Genomic DNA, 20903 nt, shown 5'->3' with positions numbered 1-20903 from the left:
CTCCAGGCCTGCACATATTATACATATTATCTAATTTGGAACACACAGTATATCTGAAATAGTGAAAATTGCGCTAACAGGGTTAGTTCAGGGTTTCCAGCTAAAATGGAAAAAAACATGTTTTTTCCCTCACTGATTTCAATGGAGTTTCAAAAAATGGAAAGCAAGTGGAAAGGCTTCCGTTTGCTTCTGTTCTGTTTCCTTTTTTTTGGACGGATAAATAATGCAGCCCAAAAATAAATACATTTTTGCAGCCCCCAAAACTGAAATCTGACAGAATGGAAGTAAAAGGAAGTCTTCCTGTTGTTTTTGAGACCCCATTGAGATCAAATAAAAAAAAAAAAGTGTTTTAAAAAGTTACTCTCCTCCAAAAACGGAGCAGAGAGATGGAAACCCTGAACTGACCCTAATGCTGGTGTGACAGCGGCCTTATCCTTGCACAGCAGCGTTTCCCAATCTGTGGCTCTCTAGCTGTTGCGAAACTACAATTCCCATCATGCCCCATAGTGCTGGGCGATCACCGATTAGTGAAGACGCCTGTAGTGTAATGCCAAGTACTCCATATTAGCTGGTGATCCCTCCTCTACATTGCCATCTGAATGGGGTAGAAGGAAAGCCTCTGAACCTACTTGGCTTTCGGGTACTTCCCAATTGCCCAACTGTTCAGTGAACCCTTCTTAACTGCACTAGAAGATTGGCAACTATGCCACATGTGGCATTGCTGCCTACGTTGCACCGGTGTGTATATGCACCTTCCATTAGGTTGCAGGGATAGTGTATCTGCACCATGAGTGCGGTCTATGGCAAGCGTTGCAGGCAGCAGCCTGATAATGACCGATAAAACATCTCTGACCATCTCTGTACGTTCCAGAATCAGTGATCAACACTCCGCATGTGAGAAGGACGAGCGGAGGTGAGAAATCAGCTATCAGCACAAGATGTTCTGCTCGGCCGGTCCCAGGTTCCTCCGGACGGCGCAGAAGTGGTTAGAAGCGCCGGTAGTGTTATTATGTTTCACTCATCTAACACCTTGAGGGTCTCTCCGGACCATGTAACAGACTCCGCAATTGGCAGAACATTGAATATTGATCTCTGCAGCTCCTGGACCCCGCTGTGCTACGGTGCTTAGCTCCAGGGTCTTACACATCCAAAAGAGCAATATAATAATAGTAATGTCTTAAGCCGTGTAAGGGGAAATGGACTTTCCTAGTATGAATTCTGCATTACTGTACAGTACATACCGTGGATGGAACAATACCTCTGCAGAGGTATTGTTCCATCTTCCTTATTTGCATAAATTACCCAGAGGAGCATGCATGGCCTCATAAGTCTCCTCACTCATCATTCAGGTGTCTTCTCTACACCCCTTCTGGTTGCTCTCCTTGGGGAGAGACGACGCCATTCCCCGACCCACTCACCCCCTAGGTGTCTCCACACACTTTTTGAGTGCTCTCCCTAAGGAGAGACAACTCCCCTCTTGGCCCATGTACATACCGTGTAACAGCAACATTATCAGTAGCATGTTAGCGGTATATACCAACATGCCATATACGCTCCGTATTTTCTGTGCATGGCAGATGCATTCTTTCCTATCTTGACTTGCAGGTTGCATTGCGTTGTTATTGTAGCACACCATGCTATTTGCATAACCCGGCAGTCTTGGTGTGCCGAATGTTCGTCTTCGAAAGACTACATGTGTTTGCAGTGTATTACATGTGACTTGTGCAGTATCATTGGGTGCCTCTGTCAGGTCTGCCTGACCACATGATTGCCTTCCTCTTTGCGGCAGCGTCTTGTGGAGCTGCACGAATCCTCATCCGTGTCAGCCCATCAGTTTCCCCACAGCATGATCACTTAGTTCAAGTGCTGTACTGATGTCCACAGCTTGGCTCTGGTGCAGTATTTATTTTATGCACTTGGTTCTGGTTCTGTATTTAATGTACTGAGCTTGGTTCTGGTTCTGTATTTAATGTACTGAGCTTGGTTCTGGTGCTGTATTTAATGTACTGAGCTTGGTACTGGTGCTGTATTTAATGTACTGAGCTTGGTACTGGTGCTGTATTTAATGTACTGAGCTTGGTACTGGTGCTGTATATAATGTACTGAGCTTGGTTCTGGTGCTGTATATAATGTACTGAGCTTGGTTCTGGTGCTGTATTTAATGTACTGAGCTTGGTTCTGGTGCTGTATCTATGCTATGCACTTGGTTCACTGAGGTCTTAGAATCATAGAATGGTAAAAATGGTGAAAAAATCTGTAGTGTTAATTTACCGGCAGCGCAGATTGTAAATCTGCAGGATGTCAAGTAAGGCAGCGGATTTCCCCTCTTCAAAAAAACTGATGGAAGTTTGCAGCAAATTAATGTATGCGGAATTTGCCACAGATTTGTTGAGGTTTTTGCGATAGAATAGAAGCAAAATCCACAGCAGATCCTTCACTATGAAAATCTGTCACACGTGCATATAACCTAAAAACATCGGTTACAACGGGTGAATTCCAGGTACAGACAAGGAGACGTGCAAAAAGCTGGTCACCTGGATGGGAAGTCAAGTGGTTCCAAGTAGCTTGATGTACAGGCTGCGTACTACACTGAGGATAACTTCACCCGTGTGAGTGTAATATCGGGTAGTAAACTGCACTCGCCAACATTTTTATCTTAAAACCCCCTAGCATCACTTTGGGGAAGTAGCGCTCATCCGCTGTGGCTGACAGCCGTGGCAGAGGACCGCAGAGTTTCTCCCATTGTTTTCAATGGGAAGACTTCGCACCTGCCACCAGCCCCATTAAAAATAATGGGCAATGCGAGGGCACACCCAAAGAAAGTGCGATGCGGGGGGAAAAAAACGCTCATGTGTATGACCCCATTCAAAAGAGTCCATTCATATTTGTGCTTCTCGCAATGCACAAATCTCGTGCGATTTTCTCATGAAAACGGCCTAATGGGGGAAGTATGTTATGTTATTTCAGCCTTTTTTAAAAAATGGATTATGTATTCTCAGAATAGATCATCAATAAAATATCAGTGGGGTCCGACGGCCGGCACCCTCACCGATTAACCGTTTCCTGGTGACGATGCACGTTGGAACAAGTACAGTGGCCAGGAATGGTACTGCAGGCGCTATCTCAATGGGAGAGACACAGCCTGTAATACCATATTGCCCGATCCACTGTGTATGGAGCTCTGGTGGTTCTTCCATGCAGTGGATCAGCAGGGGTGCCGGGTCCTCTGCATAGGTCAGCAATAAACAAGGCTGGACAACCCCTCTAATTAAACTATGTATATGCAGTTACTATAAAGAAGGAGGGGCCTGTAGGACGGTATTAGGCGCTCCGCTTACACGGTTCTGATGAACGCCACCACATTCTGGAAGGTAGTCTACTAAGAGCGATGCTATTAAGCAAGGATACTTCGGATATAAAGCATCTGATAGAACATGGCAGGAGTCTGCACTAAATTCTTGTCATCCAGGTGTACCTTGTGGCCGCGCAGACCCGATGTCCCCGGGACCACGGAGCAAGCGGCAGGTCGTCTCACAATCACACAGAAGTGTTAGATGGTCATAAGCGGAAGCGTTGCCCGTCAGAGGGAAAGCTTACATCCCATCTATTAGGGACATAATTACCCGTCCTCTTCTATCCACTATTCCAACAATGTCTTCCAGGTTGTGGCACGCTGTGACCATGAGATACACCGCAAGATGATTTCTTCGATTAGACTGTTTAAAGAGATCAGACGACGTGCGGCCAGGCGATAATTGGATCTTACTGTACAAGACCATAACAGCATCCTCAGACCATCAACAGCTACGGTGAACCTACCGCACATAAATGCATCCGAAGCCGCCTCCAAGGATGATAGTTGGGAGTCAGGTTATGACATCAGTTACATATCTTATTATGGTAGATCTAGGTCTACTCTATAAAAGGTGTTTACAAAGACTCATCAATAGTCAAAGCAGACCGCTCTACACACAATGCAGCCGGGATTGGACAGTATTGCATTGTTCCTGCAATACCATTCCCGGCCACCGCATCGTTTACAGAGCTGTGTCTCTCCGGCAGCACATTAGCTTCATACACCAACACAGTGGCTTGGCAATCAGTTGATTGACGGGGATACCAGATGAAAGATCCAGGCAGATCAACCATTTAGGACCTACAGCAATCCAGTCCTGGAAAAACCCTTTAACCCCTTAGTGATGAGGCTTATGGACGCAACAATTTTTAGGGGATTTTCAACTCCACTTTTCAAAACGATATATACTGTATATATATTTTGTCCATGGACATGGCCGTACGACAGCGGTTTTCTTTTTTACGTGACGAGATGTTTTTATTGGTAGAGTTTTTTAAATTTATTTTTAAGCATTTGGTTTTTTGAATGTTTTTATACATAAAAAGAAACTTTAGCGTTTGTATATTTATACTCAGAACTCTAATGACTACAGAGTCCAGTGAATAGGAAAAGGTAAAAAAGAGCAAAATAGAGTCAGTCTGGATACCAGGAAAAAAAAAACAACGAATAAAATCCCCCCTTTTTTAATATAGAAAGGCGTTAAAACGGGTAACAGTGAGATGGCCTTAAACTCAAGTTACTTGATAACCATAATTTGCCAACACCGTCTGAATGGGGCGACTCTGCTGGCAGCACTTCTACTCCGATACTCAAACCAACGGTTGGTATTTCTACATCCAATGATCTCTGCCACGGAGGTCTCCAGTGTTGTTCCATACTCAAGGTACATACGGTAGTATTGTAGTAGTTTCATTCATTTTTCGGGAGGGCAGGGAACGCCTCAGTTCGGACATTGATTTTGGGGATTTTTTTACAGCATAGGTGACATGAGAATACCAAAATTATATGTATATTTTTTTAGGATTTTCCACCTTTCCACTTTTTGGGACAATATGTTATTTTGGAATCGATGCATTCAAAGTCCTATAATGTTTTTTTTTGTTTTGTTTTTTTCAAAAGATTTTTTTTTTTTTTTTTCCGTCGACATGGCCGTATGACACCTTGTTTCTTTGCGTGACGAGCATTTTGGGGTACACTAGGCTTTTTTGATCACTTTAATTGCTTTTTTTGGGAGGCGAATGAACAAAAAAAGGATTTTCGCTCAGTTTTTTCCCCCTTTTTTAAGATACATAGGGTTTGCTGTGCAGGATAAAAAGTATATTCAATTTTTTTGTAGGGGTCATAACTGATGCAACAGTATAACTGAATAAAAAGAAATAAACAAAGACAGGAAAGTGCAAAAAAAAGTGTTTGTTTTTTTAAAATATATTTTATTATGTCCTTGAACCTGCGATGCTATCATCACGCGTATAATACACTGCAGTAGTTCTGTACTGCAATGCATTGCTTCTCATAAAGATCACAGTGCATGGCAGACCTGGACACTATTGCGCCCGGTTGCCGTTGCAACCCATCAGCCCTCCGAGATTACATGGAAGAGGGCCAGTGAAGCACCCTGCTTCTGTGAAATCTGTATATGCCATGATCAAAATGGATAGCGGCGTGTAATACCAGGTACAGCCACTATACAATGTATGGCACTGTGCCTTGTATAGACTAAAGTAATGGAGGTGCTTATTCAAGTGCCGCTGTCATTTCAATCAACTGATCGGCCAGGATTCTGAACAGCGGAGCTGCAGCAATCAACTATGACCTATCCCGAGGATAACCATCAATACTGTAATCCCAGAAAATCCCTTTAACTTCTTGCTGCAGCAGCTTTTTCTTGATTTCTCATTTTCAATGGTACTACTTAATGTAACGTATAATGTATTGGCAAACTTCAAAGTGGGATGAAATGTAAGAAAACTCCCATAACTTTATTTTTCTGTCGATCGCGTTGATTGAGGGCTCATTTTTGCGCGGTGACCTATAGTTTTTATTAATACGGTACCATTTTGGAGTAATTAAGACTTTTGGACCACTTTCTATACAATTTTATCTTGGATATGGGATATAATCAAAAAAGCACATTTCTGGCACTGGGAAGACCATGCGGGATTAATAACGTGTTAATTTTATTAATCTGGGTTTTTGGAGACACAGCAATACCAAATTTTTAGTTTTCTTGTTTTTTGATGAGACAGCTAGGAAGAGAGTTTTGCTTCTTAGAAACCTTTACTACTATTTAATTGCATAAAAAAAAGGAAAAACAAATTTTAAAAGTCCCCTTGGGGGGCTTGAACTTGCAATACCATAGTATTGCATTATACCACGTTCCGAAAGTCACGTCTTCATAGGCGATCACTTATGGCAGCCCAGGGGAGCCTTCCTAAGGCCATGACAACACAACGGCGCCCCCTGATCACACTACCAATGTCCCGGCATTTAAAAGGTTAACAGCTGTGATCAGCGTGATTGCTGATCGTGGCTGTTGCCGGTGGGTGTCAGCTGTCAAAAACAGGATAGGTCATTAATAGCATTTCTTTTGAAAACCCCTATAAGGCCGTCTAATACAGACAGCATAACGTTAGTGAGGCAGTGCGAAGGTGCGCCAAATCCATCGCCGTCAACTACAACGTAACTTTATACATGTAGCGACAACTACAATGTAATCTGCACGGCATCTGACACAATCGGCGCGCCTCCCTATGATCTACAGAGCTGCAAACTAACCAGCGAAAAGCCACAATGGCATCAGCTGCCGTCGCTCTCGCCGCACGTCCGCAAGCAGATTGCAAAATGCCGACCATCTACTAACCTTCCCTTTACATTTGCTGCGCTGCATATCAACTATTTTCTTATCTAAGCATCTGAGAGCTAAATTCAGGATCCACGATGACGGCTCCCGTCTCCATAGAAACCTAAGCAGTGCACTTCTCCGCCAGGAGGGCAGCCATATTGGAAAGCGTGAACTGGTTAATTGCATCAGAAAACTGGATAAGGCAGAACCACATGGCCCTCGCTCGTCTGCCCATTTTCCTATTAGCCGTTAAATCAGGCACTAATTGGATGTTGGTGGAAGGAATCTGCTGTATATTGATGCTATTAACCCTTCGTCTGCATTGATTCTGAATGCTTCAACGCTGCATTATTCTACAAATGTCGTGCTTTAATGCAAAAATATTATTTCAGGTTTGACATAAAGAACTTAAAATTATTTCAAGAGAATCCATTGCAGGGGGGGGGCACTTACTTTGTTTCATAAAGAATCACGTCCGTAGTGACTTGGACCTTTGACGATGGGCGATGGCGGCTTACAGAAGTTGGGACCTCTAAGTAAACTACATGTAAATATACAACATCTTACACCAGTATTTCGGTGCCCCACATTAACGACTCCCATCGCCGCGCTACATCAGTAGCTCCGGCACGGTGGAGCAGACATCTACGGCCGGCCACACCTGCGCTGGTGATTCTGCCTTTCTGCTCACTTATGAGACCTGGAAAACGGAATCTGCTGGGCACACAATTTTGTACTATAACAGGATGGAAGGGACCCCACTGACTCTACTGGGGTCTATTCGGCTCCCACCACCCTGCCCAGCAGTTTAGTATATAAAAAGGTTCTGTTTGCAGCAAATTGATCAAATTTGCCAACACAAAGCTAGGAGGGATGGCTAACACTAGGGAAGAGAGTATTCAAAAAGATCTAGAATAGCTTGCACAGTGGGCAGCAACTAACAGAATGGTATTTAACAAGGAGAAATGCAAAGTCCTACATCTGGGCAAGAAAAATGAAGAAACCATATACAGAATGGGAGGAATTGGGCTAAGCAGCAGCAAATGTGAAAAAGACTTGGGTATACTAATAGATCATAGACTGAACATGAGTCAACAGTGTGATGCAGCAGCCAAAAAGGCAAACACAATTCTGGAATGTATTAAGAGAAGCATAGAGTCTAGATCACGTGAGGTCATTATCCCCCTCTACTCTTCCTTAGTCAGACCTCATCTGGAATACTGTGTCCAGTTCTGGGCACCCCACTTTAAAAAAGCCAGACAAACTGGAGCAAGTTCAGAGAAGAGTTACCAAGATGGTGAGCGGTCTGCAAATCATGTCCTATGAGGAACGGTTAAAGGATCTGGGAATGTTTAGCTTGCAGAAGAGAAGGCTGAGAGGAGACTTAAAGGGGTTGTCCCGCGGCAGCAAGTGGGTCTATACACTTCTGTATGGCCATAATAATGCACTTTGTAATATACATTGTGCATTAAATATGAGCCATACAGAAGTTATAAAAAGTTTTTTACTTACCTGCTCCGTTGCTAGCGTCCTCGTTCCCATGGAGCCGACTAATTTTCGCCCTCCGATGGCCAAATTAGCCGCGCTTGCGCAGTCCGGGTCTTCTGCAGTCTTCTATGGAGCCGCTCGTGCCAGAGAGCTCCGTGTAGCTCCGCCCCGTCACGTGCCGATTCCAGCCAATCAGGAGGCTGGAATCGGCAATGGACCGCACAGAAGAGCTGCGGTCCACGGAGACAGAGGATCCCGGCGGCCATCTTCAGCGGTAAGTATTGAAGTCACCGGAGCGCGGGGATTAAGGTAAGCGCTCCGGTAAGCTTTCTTTACGTCCCTGCATCGGGGTTGTCTCGCGCCGAACGGGGGGGGGGTTGAAAAAAAAAAAAACCCGTTTCGGCGCGGGACAACCCCTTTAATAGCTGTCTACAAATATCTGAAGGGCTGTCACACTGCAGAGGGATCAGCCCTATTCTCATCTGCACAAGAAAAGACTAGAAGCAATGGGATGAAACTGAAAGGGAGGAGACACAGATTAGATATTAGACAGTGAGGGGGATCAATGAGTGGAACAGGTTACCACAGGAGGTGGGGAGTTCTCCTTCAATGGAAGTCTTCAAACAAAGGCTGGACAAATATCTGTCTGGGATGATTTAGTGATCCTACACTGAGCAGGGGGTTGGACCCGATGACCCTGGAGGCCCCTTAGAACTCTACTATTCTGTGATTCTATTACTTCTGACGTTTCAAGCAAGATCTGCGCTTGATGCTCCCAACAGCCTCTGATGCAGATGTGAACAGAGCCTTACAAGAGCCTGCACGCTGTAGGGAAAAGCCTTAGGCTGTATAAACGCAGACCGATATCACACTCCTAAAAATGTGATTTTAAGGCTTCCCTTACACAAGAGCATAAACGGCGCGTTTATTTTACGGCTGACCGATATACGCGACCATCTGAGGCAATGGTTTCCAATGCATCCCTTCACACGGACGAATACACAACGCGCAAATATGTCAGACTGTGAACAATGGAACACACGACAGAAATACGCAACGACGCATATACAGCAGGCAAAAAGATAGTTCTGGAACTATCTTTAGCCTATATATACGGCGGCGGCTCCCATAGACTCCTATAGGAGCTGGAAAAAAGTAAGGGGGGCAGTTAAGCAGTGTGAAAGACCCCTAACTGTGAGAGACGCAAGAAAACTCTCATCAGTTTGCTGAACATGCCATCCTAACACGTCCGACAATTACATGCTGTTTCCATAGGAAAATGTGAAAGCCACATCGCACACGCATGTACATGTCAGTGCGATGCCATTATTTTTTTAAACCACGCTTAGGAAATAATGGGCTAATTTTCTGCCCCATGACAGAAAAATAGAACAGGCTCCAATTTTTCTGTCTTGCAGCGTCGTTGCAAAAAAATAAAATAAAATTTGAAATCGCGCACGTAAATTGAATAATTGAAAACAATCTACAAAACTCATACGGGAAAATCCAGCCTGATATGCAGTCTGAAATATCCCATTTCATAAGTGGCTGCTCCTTCTGTCTTTCTCCATGCTTTACACTGCAGGCATGTGCGTCTGACGGACTCCCCAGGAAGTGGGTGCATGTGGAGAGGATTCCCCTATAACACGGATACTCAGACTTTCCAGTAGGGGCCGTTCGCATCACCTTATATGCATCCATCAAAATGTATACATTGTAATCCAAAAGCCCTATTAGAACCTATTGCTCGACCTCCCAGAAACTCCCGGGTCACATGATCCCCCTGACCGCTTCTAACCTTCTTCACCTTTGTGTAGTTCTGGCGATAGAACACGGTGCGCCACACTTTTATGGTCCACAAAAAAGACGTATATTTAATGGATACATTTTTTTACACTACGGTCAATAGAAGCCTGTGGAGTGTGAAGCCGGGGCGAGTGCAGGGGTTTAACGGAGAAATATTTTGTTCTTAAAGGACTACAAAACGTCACTCAAAAAAAAGACTTTAAAGTGAAAATGTCTCCGTCTGACGTAAACCGACGCAAACATATGAAAACGTACGGCTTGCCATGTACAAACATACAGGTCTGCTTAAAATGGCATATTGAATCCGCAATTCCATTTAGCTAGTGGACATGAGGCCTAAAGGCCTTGTTCATACAGGCTAGGCATTTCTTGGGATGCCAGTCATTGGATTGGGCCTGAATCACACACTGCCAGTTATGCTGTACAGAAGTCCTGAAATGCTGTTATAAAGCGGTTCTAATGGCATTTAGAAGGTTTCCGGCATCTAAAATATCATTTCAGTATACCTATGTATTGTAGTATGCCGTATCTCTACCTATTAAGGCGCGCCAGTGGAAAGCTTGAAAAGTCCCCATCTAACACCTATACTGACACTTAAAGGCATCCCTTAATTCTGACCTGCGCGGCGCCTTTATCATACTGCAGAGGAAAACGTATTCCATCAGGTGTTAAAGACAAAGTGTAAAATATCTTATTGGAGCACCTTATAGCAATATCACGCAGCGCTATCCATAGTTTATAAGTCCACTGCAGGCACCGGCCAGGAGAGTCCACCGGGTGAAGGGGGTTGGGTTCTGCCGGTAGTCCCTTCACCTGCCGCCTTAGTTTTGCCTGGACTGTTCCTTAAAATAAACTGATATTAAAGTGTGACGTAGCCATGAAACATCCGATGTGGATACAATCTCATTGCCATTTTTTAAATATTTCTTTGCAGAACTTCACAAAAAACGCCAAAAATTGTAAAGCCGTGAACCTGCGCCTGCCAATACTCCACCCAATAAAGGTGCCCTACACAAGTGATTTTCAGAAACTGGGTAATAGTCCTGATTAACGCTAATTGCCTTTGTTGCAAGCCGCAGATCCGGGTGCCGCCCGGTATTCAGCAGTGCAGCATAATAAATAATGATCTTTATTTGTATAGCGCCAACTGATTCCGCAGCGCTGATCATCAACAGCGTTACTTGCCACCACCATTAAGGGTGCATCACTTGGGCAGAATTAGGGCGCAATACGCATCTAAAGACGCTGCTTAATCTGTCGCTGCGGAATTACGCATTAAAGTCTGCACGGCGGCTGTGGATTTTGGTTCGGAACTTACCTAGTATGTGCGTATAATGCACGCCAATCCTGTCCATGTGCAAGCACCCTTAGACTACTATTTCATAATCGCGGGTGGCCAATAGCATCTGAATCTACCCGACAACTGCTGGGCTGCACACACCTGAAAGTACAGGTGCAGCCTGGCAATTGGCGCTATTACATGAGCGTTAATGGCGCTGTTAATGCTTAATGTGTTCTAGAACCAATTGCAAGGCTGCATTTGTGCTTGCAGGTTCAGCCCAGCAGTTGTTGGTATAACGTGGTCAGCGCTAGCGCTCGTGTAATAGCATCTTTTGGCAAGCAATTCATCTAACTAATGGAGGCGGCCCATGAGGGCATCACCAAGAAACCTGCTCATTAATTATTTCATAAATGAAATGGATGTCAAATTAAATTGCTCTGAAGTCAGATTACTGACAAGTCTCCAAACCCCCATCATTGATTGAGGTGGATACGGTGTTGGCTATTGGGGTGGGTGGGGGGGGGGGGTAAATCTTTGCGCTCCTCTAATATATAATCAGTAGTCAGATGATGGGAAAGGTGATAGCAGCAGCAGAGGAGGGTGTTGATCTTGCAGGGGCAGTGACCTCTTCACTTATGTTATCTTAAAGGGGTATTTCAGCAGGCCGAACATTGTCGTCTGTGGTAAAGTGAGGAAGTAGGAGCGCCAGCTTCACTCCCATTGAAATCAATGGAAGAGCCATGCTTCTCTTCCACTTCCTGGTCAGGACAGGAAGTGACATCCTGACCGTAAGAGAAACAGGAAGTGGAAGAGAATGAAAGATACAGGGCCTTCTTGGCAGCGAGAGAGTGTTACAGGAGAAGAGCATACTGATTATGAGGGAGGCAGTGACCTATCAATGCTTTTGATTAAAGGGGTTGTCCCGCGCCGAAATGGGTTTTTTTTTTTTTCAATAGCCCCCCCGTTCGGCGCGAGACAAACCCGATGCAGACGTTTAAAAAAAGAAACGGATAGTACTTACCGGAATCCCCGCGCTCCGGTGACTTCTTACTTACCTTGTGAAGATGGCCGCCGGGATCTTCACCCTCGGTGGACCGCAGGTCTTCTGTGCGGTCCATTGCCGATTCCAGCCTCCTGATTGGCTGGAATCGGCACACGTGACGGGGCGGAGCTACGAGGAGCCGCTCTCCGGCACGAGCGGCCCCATTCAGAAGGGAGAAGACCGGACTGCGCAAGCGCGTCTAATCGGGCGATTAGACGCTGAAGATTAGACGGCACCATGGAGACGAGGACGCTAGCAACGGAACAGGTAAGTGAATAACTTCTGTATGGCTCATAATTAATGCACAATGTACATTACAAAGTGCATTAATATGGCCATACAGAAGTGTATACCCCAACTTTGTTTCGCGGGACAACCCCTTTAAGTTACCGTAGGCAGAGTTGTAGTTGATGGCAACATTTCATGAAACTGGAAAAAATCTAGGGAGCAATTTATTAAGACTAGATGTCGGTTTTATCATAATCCCCGCAGGCACATGACGCATCTAATGTATAAAGAGGCGCATGCTTCTTCACATATTTAGCATATCATAGCTAGGAACTGGACTAGATCTGTCTCACAATTTACACCAGCTTCTGGTGTATATGATACATAAATCTGTGGCCACACCCCCTCTAAACAAACCACGCCTCATTTTCAAAAATTTTAACCACAAATGAGGCTTGCACCACAGTTTGCAATTTTTGCATTCCAATTTTCACTTTATAGATCCCCCACAGAGAGAAGCGAGAAGTCAGAGTCCACTGAAAGCACAAGAAACCGCGCTGAGCAGCAGGAAGCAGCAGCCCAACCACTCAGATGCTTTGGTTAGTAAGGACAGGGCTGCATACAATGGAAGCATGGAATGTGGAGGGAGCTAAGCATTCCAGTAGCACAGAGCATTTTAGAAGCAGGGATGCAACTAGAGATTCTTTATCCTTGGTCAAAGGTTTGGTTCTGACTGTTTTGCAGAAGTATCAGCTCCCGCCACCACTGAGTACTTGAGGAAAACGCCTGTGCAACATTATCAGCGTGTATGGAAAGGAAAGGTAGAAACGGGTTTCATTCGTCACATCTACCTCTCATTAACCTCAAGTCCATAAATCCAATGTGACTCGCATCATCATCATAATCATCATCATCATCATCATCATCCAAGCTCTCAACGACACAAAGACTAATGATCAGGCCCATTTCAAGTAAGCAGATGTCCTCCAGGAGCTCCATAGGTGATCTATAAACCTCCACATGTCCACGATACATGCCAAATCTCAGCGTCTCCAGTCTGGCATCGGCTCCATCCAGACAACAATCCCAGCGAACACTTGTATAGTTCATAAGGAAACCATAAGACGTAGACGCACGTCTCACACAACATCCATAGAGCATGACATAAAGCAATTTGTTGTGATATACAATGTAGCTGCTCTGTGCAGGTAGCGAATACATTAGGAGAATCATGTCCTACCTCTATGAGGAAGTCTCCAGTCCTCAGGCCGGCTTGCCAAGCCACTCCATCCTCATCCACAGATTCAAGGTACTGCAGAGCAGGGAAGGCCGGTGTAGGGTTAAATTCCTCAATTGGAGTATCCGCTGAAGGAAATGGAAAAAATATATGAATTTGCGGCTCAAGTTTCAACCAATACATCCAGAATACCATCACTAAGTGATGCAATAGATGTCATATATTCCGGGACACATGCAAAATGTTAGGAGATTGACAAGAGTTAAAAGGGGTTTTCAACCTTTAAAAAAAAAAAAAAAAACACATAAAAACTTGCCCCAGGGTAGCAAATGGCATAAAAAAAATAGAAGAGCTGTTCCTCTTCCAATCTGCCCATGCGCCACTAAGCCTCCTCACCGAACAAGTTCCAGTGTATAACATTAGTCAGCCGGTGTATCTACTAGGATATATACCAGTATTTAGTTCCCCATGGATGGTTTTTGGGCAGACGTCCTGGAAACTAATGGATATGATAACCCATTAACCCTTAGAAGTACATACGTAAAATGATTGTCCAAGAATCTTGCGCTTCCCCATGAACAAGTCCCTTATACATCTACCGGCAATAAGCAAATCGTCCAGCACACTGTCAGTGCAGCAGGCCAAACGATCGTCAGGGTTGGTAAGTGCCCGAGGTGGAAGTGCCGTAAGTGCCCGAGGTGGAAGTGCCCGAAGTGCCCGAGGTGGAAGTGCCCGAAGTGCCCGAGGTGGAAGTGCCCGAAGTGCCCGAGGTGGAAGTGCCCAAAGTGCCCGAGGTGGAAGTGCCCAAAGTGCCCGAGGTGGAAGTGCCCAAAGTGCCCGAGGTGGAAGTGCCCAAAGTGCCCGAGGTGGAAGTGCCCAAAGTGCCCGAGGTGGAAGTGCCCAAAGTGCCCGAGGTGGAAGTGCCCAAAGTGCCCGAGGTGGAAGTGCCCAAAGTGCCCGAGGTGGAAGTGCCCAAAGTGCCCGAGGTGGAAGTGCCCAAAGTGCCCGAGGTGAAGTGCCCAAAGTGCCCGAGGTGGAAGTGCCCAAAGTGCCCGAGGTGGAAGTGCCCAAAGTGCCCGAGGTGGAAGTGCCCAAAGTGCCCGAGGTGGAAGTGCCCGAAGTGTCAGAGGTGGAAGTGCCCGAAGTGTCAGAGGTGGAAGTGCCCGAAGTGTCAGAGGTGGAAGTGCCCGAAGTGTCAGAGGTGGAAGTGCCCGAAGTGTCAGAGGTGGAAGTGCCCGAAGTGTCAGAGGTGGAAGTGCCCGAAGTGTCAGAGGTGGAAGTGCCCGAAGTGTCAGAGCCGGCTTCAGCATCAGTAGATTTTAATGGGACAGCAGCCCAGCTAGGGCCCTTCCCATCCAAAACCCAATGATAATATCCGCCCACTGCACTAACAATAGTCCGGGCGATCAACTGATCTCCGGGGATTCTGAACAGCAGTCACCGGCAGTTAACTATAGATGACCTATCGTGAGAAAAACCTGTTTAACAGTCCTTAGAAATAAGTTTTACAGCAGCCTCATGGGCCATAGATAGAATGGATAGAAGGGGACCCAATGACTTCAATGGAAGAGTATTGTAGACATGCTCTGTGACCTGTACAAGGAGGGGGTGGAGAGGTGGTGAGCTGCTACTATCAGCCAATGACTTCTATGGGAATGTGTTGCTGACATGCTCTGTGACCTGTATAGGAAGGCGGAGCAGAGAGGTGGCGAGTTGTATTTTAAATCTAGATCGTGACACCATATTTTTTTTTTTAATCACCAAAACTTTTTACAAATCTGTTTAATCAGTAGGACATTGTCTGACGATACACTTAAGACTCAGTTATCCTTGTATATAAATACCATGGGTCCGGCAGAGCGGCTTGTCACTGCTCCCCTCAGGCCCCCAGGGAATAGGCCCCACCAGCTCACAAAGCCATATCCATGTGTGTGCATGTATATCTATATACTCCCCACCACTGTGGGCATTATATACAGTCCAGGAGGGGAATACTATACAAAGGTGCATATTGATGGCGCAGGGACCACAACAGGTATGAACTGGTTAGATTTAATGGAAGTATGGGAATTTTCTACTTTTTACCTTCATGTCTAGAGACTCATGAATCTTAGTAATCACAAGTCCTGCGTACATTAAATTCCCCGATTATGGCCAGGGGACAAAATACACCCAACGGATCAGAACAACCGCTGATGCCCAACGCTGCTGCAATATCCTAGAATGCACCAGCAATACCTGGGCACCCCCGGCGTCCACATTAATAAACACCCCTCGTTTCTGCTACTTAGCATTACTTCGCATAATTAAAGCGCCGCTGACCCCAAAACCGCAGCAAGGACTTTTACACTTGTCAACAAAATTATCATCAAATACGGAAAAAAATATATATATTTTAAGAACGCAGCGAACCCCCCCACCCCCTACGCTCTCTTGCAACTTTATTTGGTTGTGCCACATTTCCGGTTCTGGAAGATGCCCCCCTGGCAGCTCTCAGCAGCCAGCTGTACTTGCATAATGTCATGTGCAGGGCCTAGGGCATCTCTATCCTCTAATCACAGCGTCTTGTCAGACGAGGGGTGGATCCTTGAGGATGACGGCAGCGAGAGGCAACACAGGAGATACGAGAACGGGAAGCCAGCTTTTTAAATAGACGCAATATGCTAATGTACATGGTGGAGCCTTATCAGTGGGCTATAAAAGGTGACACACAGACGTGAAAGGTTGCAAAAAAAAAATGCATATGGATAATAAATTTTGGGGGCAACTTGCCAAAAAACTAGTAGAACTTATTATAGTGCACAGCGGGGATCAGAGCTTTTGTATAGCGGCTGCTCACACCTATCGGTGCTATTGTGTGGGCAGCAAAGTGGAAATACCAGGGCACGCATTATTTGTATGTCACACGAGAAGCGTCTGCTGCCTGCGTTAACCCTTTAAGTGACACAGCACCAGAAACACTAGCTCTTGCCCCCCCCCCCCACCCCGAGCAAATCTTTGATGGCTAATTGCTGCTTGCAAAAGTTTTGCATGTTTATCTTGTTGTTGTATGAAGATGACTATAAAGGATGTTCAATCTGCAAACGTTGCGGTGTGGGAAAAAGCATGGGGAGAATTGTGTTGTCTAGCAACAGAGTACTGAGGAATGATTCCCGTTCAATCTCAGGCATGAAGAGAAAAAAAAATTAAAAAAAACACACGGAAAGACAAAAAAAAACCAAAACACACACATTACCTGACACCCCCCCGGCACGGACGGCTCTTACCTTTAGCCCCTCTGAGTACGAATCCGAAGCCTTCATTATCCTTTTTCTGTAGGACCACGGTCTTCTCTTCGATAATGCAGTCACTGCAAGGAGAATTTCGAGCGTAACGACCATTATTACAGCCTCTCATCATCACAGCTGCAGTCGCTCTTCGAGAATGCATGTTCATCATCATCATTGTCAAACCCAATTAATCAAATGGCATTGCAGGTGCCAAGTAGCGTGGCATAAAAAAAAAGATAAAAAAAGGAAAGAATAGGCAAAAAAAAAAAAACATTAAAAAATAAAGGAAATAAAAAAAATAAATAAATAAAAAGAAGAAGAAGAACCCGGCAGGAGCGCTACTACATGGCAGGAGGCGAGAGATGTGAGGGGAGGAGAGCCTGCAGCAGACAGAGGTAGAAAACCGGCATGCTGATCCTTCCTATGTACAAATGGCTGGGAGAGCGTGTGATCATGTCAGCTATGTGCGAGACGGAAACTACCCACAAGAACTGAACTATGGATCCACCGGGGTCTTCTTCCAAAATCCCACAGCGCACAGCCAAAAATCAGGTGGCATCATGACAACAGATTGTTAAATTTTTTTTTTTGGTTCTGCTTCCAAGGCACATATGAAGTCACGGGCGAGAGCCTTGCATCGAAACCCCCATTTCTAATCTTATTAAATGTTGCATGCTGCAAGGATCCCACATGATCATGTGATCGCCAGGAATGCGAGCAGCGTGTAAGCTCCGCGTCATCCGGTGCACATTTCCACCGTGTCAGAAAAACTGCATCATCTCAATAGTAATGGCACAGTGAAGACTTGATTCCCGGGAGGATGCAGAAGACGGGATGAGGGGCAACAAAAATAATCCTGACTCCCCCTATTGATCGCTACCTTAAAACTACCTATATAACAACGGCTGCTTCTTGCACCAGAATTAACCCCTTAGGGAGAAAAGCAAGAGCATCGCTGCACGTCTGCTGTGTTTGATAAGCAGTGACTTGAGACCCCTCCGCTTGGCGAGGAGCAGAGATTATTAACCCATTCACTGCAGATTGCAATGCAGAGGTCTTTAGAAGATGATGTAAGGATCAGATCCTTGCACTGTGGGCGGCTGTCCCAGGTTAGGTGCAGATTGCCTCCCTTTACCTCATATGACCCTTCTCATTTGAGGAGGTGATGAGTGACATCTGAGCAAGCAGTGATGGCGAGGGGTGCAGGGGTAGCGCGAGGCATCCTACGGATGAGTGATGCAACTGGGGCAAGAAGGGAACTGGAGGAGGATGAAGTGATTGCCGCAAGACACCGAGGTCCCGCATCCGGCATGCTCACATGAATACAGATGAGCTCTCCACCGCTGTCTATACCTGGGCCAGGGGATTAATCCCAAGACGAAAATCGGAGTCAAAGCAACAATAATCCAAGATTTTACACCACTTCAAGCGCGTAAAAGTTGCAGCAGCTCAAAATGGGCTTAAAATAAATATTTTACATGTCTTGAGATGTATATTGTCTTAAGAGAACACTTAGGCCGGCTGTCCACGGGCGATGCAGTATCCTGTGGCGCCGCCGAATCTCCGCCGGTCAGCCCTATCTAATAGGCTGACCGCGGAGAATCGGGGCAATTCGCAGCATGCTGCGAATTGCCTGCCGCGAGCGGAGAATCGCAATGATTCTCCGCTCGTGGACAGGTGCCGGCGCTTTCCATAGCAATGCTATGGGAAGCGTCGGCCGGCATGATTCGCCGGCGGTTTATCACCGGGGAATACACTGCCGTGGACAGGGGGCCTTACAGCACCATCCAATATCACATACTATATAATACAGCAATACTGTACACCTAGCAGACATAACATTAGATCCTCCGCCCTAATATTGGAAGGGTGGTTTCACGTCTGTGCTGGAACCGGTCGAAGGTTAAATCGCAGATCCGGCTAAAAATACCAGAAGAAAAAGTGCGGCATGCTGCGCTTTTTTTTCTGTCCAAAAGCAGGGCAGAAAGCAGACGGACCCCATTAAAGTCAAAGGGGGCCGCCCGGCGCTGTTCGGGTCTATCCAGAGACTGAGCCTTTCGTCGGCAGGGATTCCCCTTTCCTGCTCCCCGAACGCAGGAAGTAAGCAGAATCCCCAGTGCAAATATCAAAGAGCCCTTATAATTTGTCCTACAGCCGCTCTTCTGTGGGATCGGCCTTCATCTCCCACACACCAATGAGCCGTAAGGCGCAACATCCTGTCACTGGTTGTCCTTCCTTGGACCGTTTTTCGTAGGTACTACCCCCTACATACCAGGAACACCCCACACGTCCTGCCGTTCTGGAGGTCCTCTGACTGAGTCGCCATCTTTGGCTCATCAGTCGCTCAGATGCTTACGCTCGACTGTATTTCCTGCTTCCAACATATCAATCTCAAGAACAGACCGTTCAGTTGCTCGAATGTTACGGCCAATGAGTGAATATACGCTATATGACATATTATAGATTTTTTTATTGCATGAATGGACATCAACTGGGTTTTCTAACACTTACAAAAAAATAGCCCCAGGATAAGCAATGGCATAAAAAAAAATTAAAATGATCATTACTCAGACTGCCCCAGTCCTGGCCGACACAGAAAGCAATGTTGTCACGTGAATCACCGGCTTCAGTGGTCACGTACACAGGACTGCCAGTGATCGGCTGCAGTGGTCATATGAGCAATGAACATGAGGGCATTGCTGCCTATTTCAGTGGAGGGGAGGATCAGCAGTGCCGGACCAGAGGCAACGTGGAGGGAGGCGATTCAGGGGATTGTACCAGGGTCATCTTTGATCACCTTTCCATAGGATAAGCAATACAAGTCTGACTAATGGGTGTTTCACTGCTGAGCCCCCTACCGATCACAAGAACTGTGAGCTCGCTGCACCACCCCTCCAGTGAGACTAAATGGAGCCATGTCCATGCATGTGCGGTGCCGCTCCATCTTCAACGGGACTGCCGGAGATGGAAAAGTACAAGTGCTTGGCCATTTTCAGCAGCCCCATTGAAATGCAGAGAAGCCGACACGCTTAAGCAGGAGCCACTTCATTCGTTCTGATGGAGACGCAATCCCGCAGTAACAAGAATAGAGGAAACACGGGACCCCCGTTCTTAGGATCAGTAGAGGTCTCAGCGATGAGAGCCCCACTGATCAGACTTTAATTATCTATCCTATGGATAAGTGATAAAAGTCCATCTTGGAAATACCCCTTTAAGGTTTAATATTATTTTTACCCATTAACTACCCTGAGGCCATTTTTTGCAGGTGTCAGAACCCCCTTTAATAGTGAACAGTGCAGCATTACTGGCACACACAGGGTATACATCCATAGTGTATTCTGTTAGTAGGGTTTTCCCAGCCAACATACATAACAGAACGCCAAATGCCATTTCAAAAAGACTGAGGGGAAAAAAAAGTTTGTACAACTTCAAACTAGCTCTTTAAAAAGTCCAGGCTTATACAGGCGTATGATTACCACGTATTATACGTGTGCTGTACGCCTGTGTGATATACGGCAACTCACAGGCAATCAATTACATTGCCTTACGAAGTTCCGATCACATTAAGGTGACAGAATTGCATAATACGCAAGCGCAAAAAAGAACGCAGCATGTTCTATTTTCCTGCATAACACTGATAGAGCCCAATGTTCGGTGCCGTCACGCGGAGTACAATTTCACCGCCATACACGGCACTATGCCTGGTCACTGCCAGCTCCAGAACTGTAAAATGCTACATGACCCCCACAGCGTTTTATGCTTACGGCTGTATGACCTCGCCCCTACATGGCCATCTTGGAGCCTCAAGCGCCTCTTGTTGTCAACGACCACCACTGGCCTATATGGGCTAAAA

The 20903-nt window shown here is 45.9% G+C and overlaps 1 protein-coding gene across 3 annotated transcripts in view; it reads right to left on the bottom strand.

Moving 5' to 3' along the window:
- SHANK2 (SH3 and multiple ankyrin repeat domains 2) overlaps nt 1–20903 on the bottom strand; it is a 391791-nt gene that overhangs the window by 118629 nt on the left and 252259 nt on the right. For all 3 annotated transcript variants that reach the window (XM_066583524.1, XM_066583525.1, XM_066583526.1), the window contains exons 15-16: nt 17048–17130; nt 13785–13909 (exon numbers count right to left, since the gene is read on the bottom strand). In XM_066583524.1, coding sequence (XP_066439621.1) covers nt 13785–13909; nt 17048–17130 — 208 coding nt within the window. The remainder of the gene's footprint in view (nt 1–13784; nt 13910–17047; nt 17131–20903) is intronic.

The sequence above is a fragment of the Eleutherodactylus coqui genome, chromosome 11 (genome assembly GCF_035609145.1).
Source record: "Eleutherodactylus coqui strain aEleCoq1 chromosome 11, aEleCoq1.hap1, whole genome shotgun sequence".
NCBI lineage: Eukaryota > Metazoa > Chordata > Amphibia > Anura > Eleutherodactylidae > Eleutherodactylus > Eleutherodactylus coqui.
The sequence above is the reverse complement of the archived record's forward strand: the minus strand, read 5'-3'. Positions and strand labels throughout refer to the sequence as shown.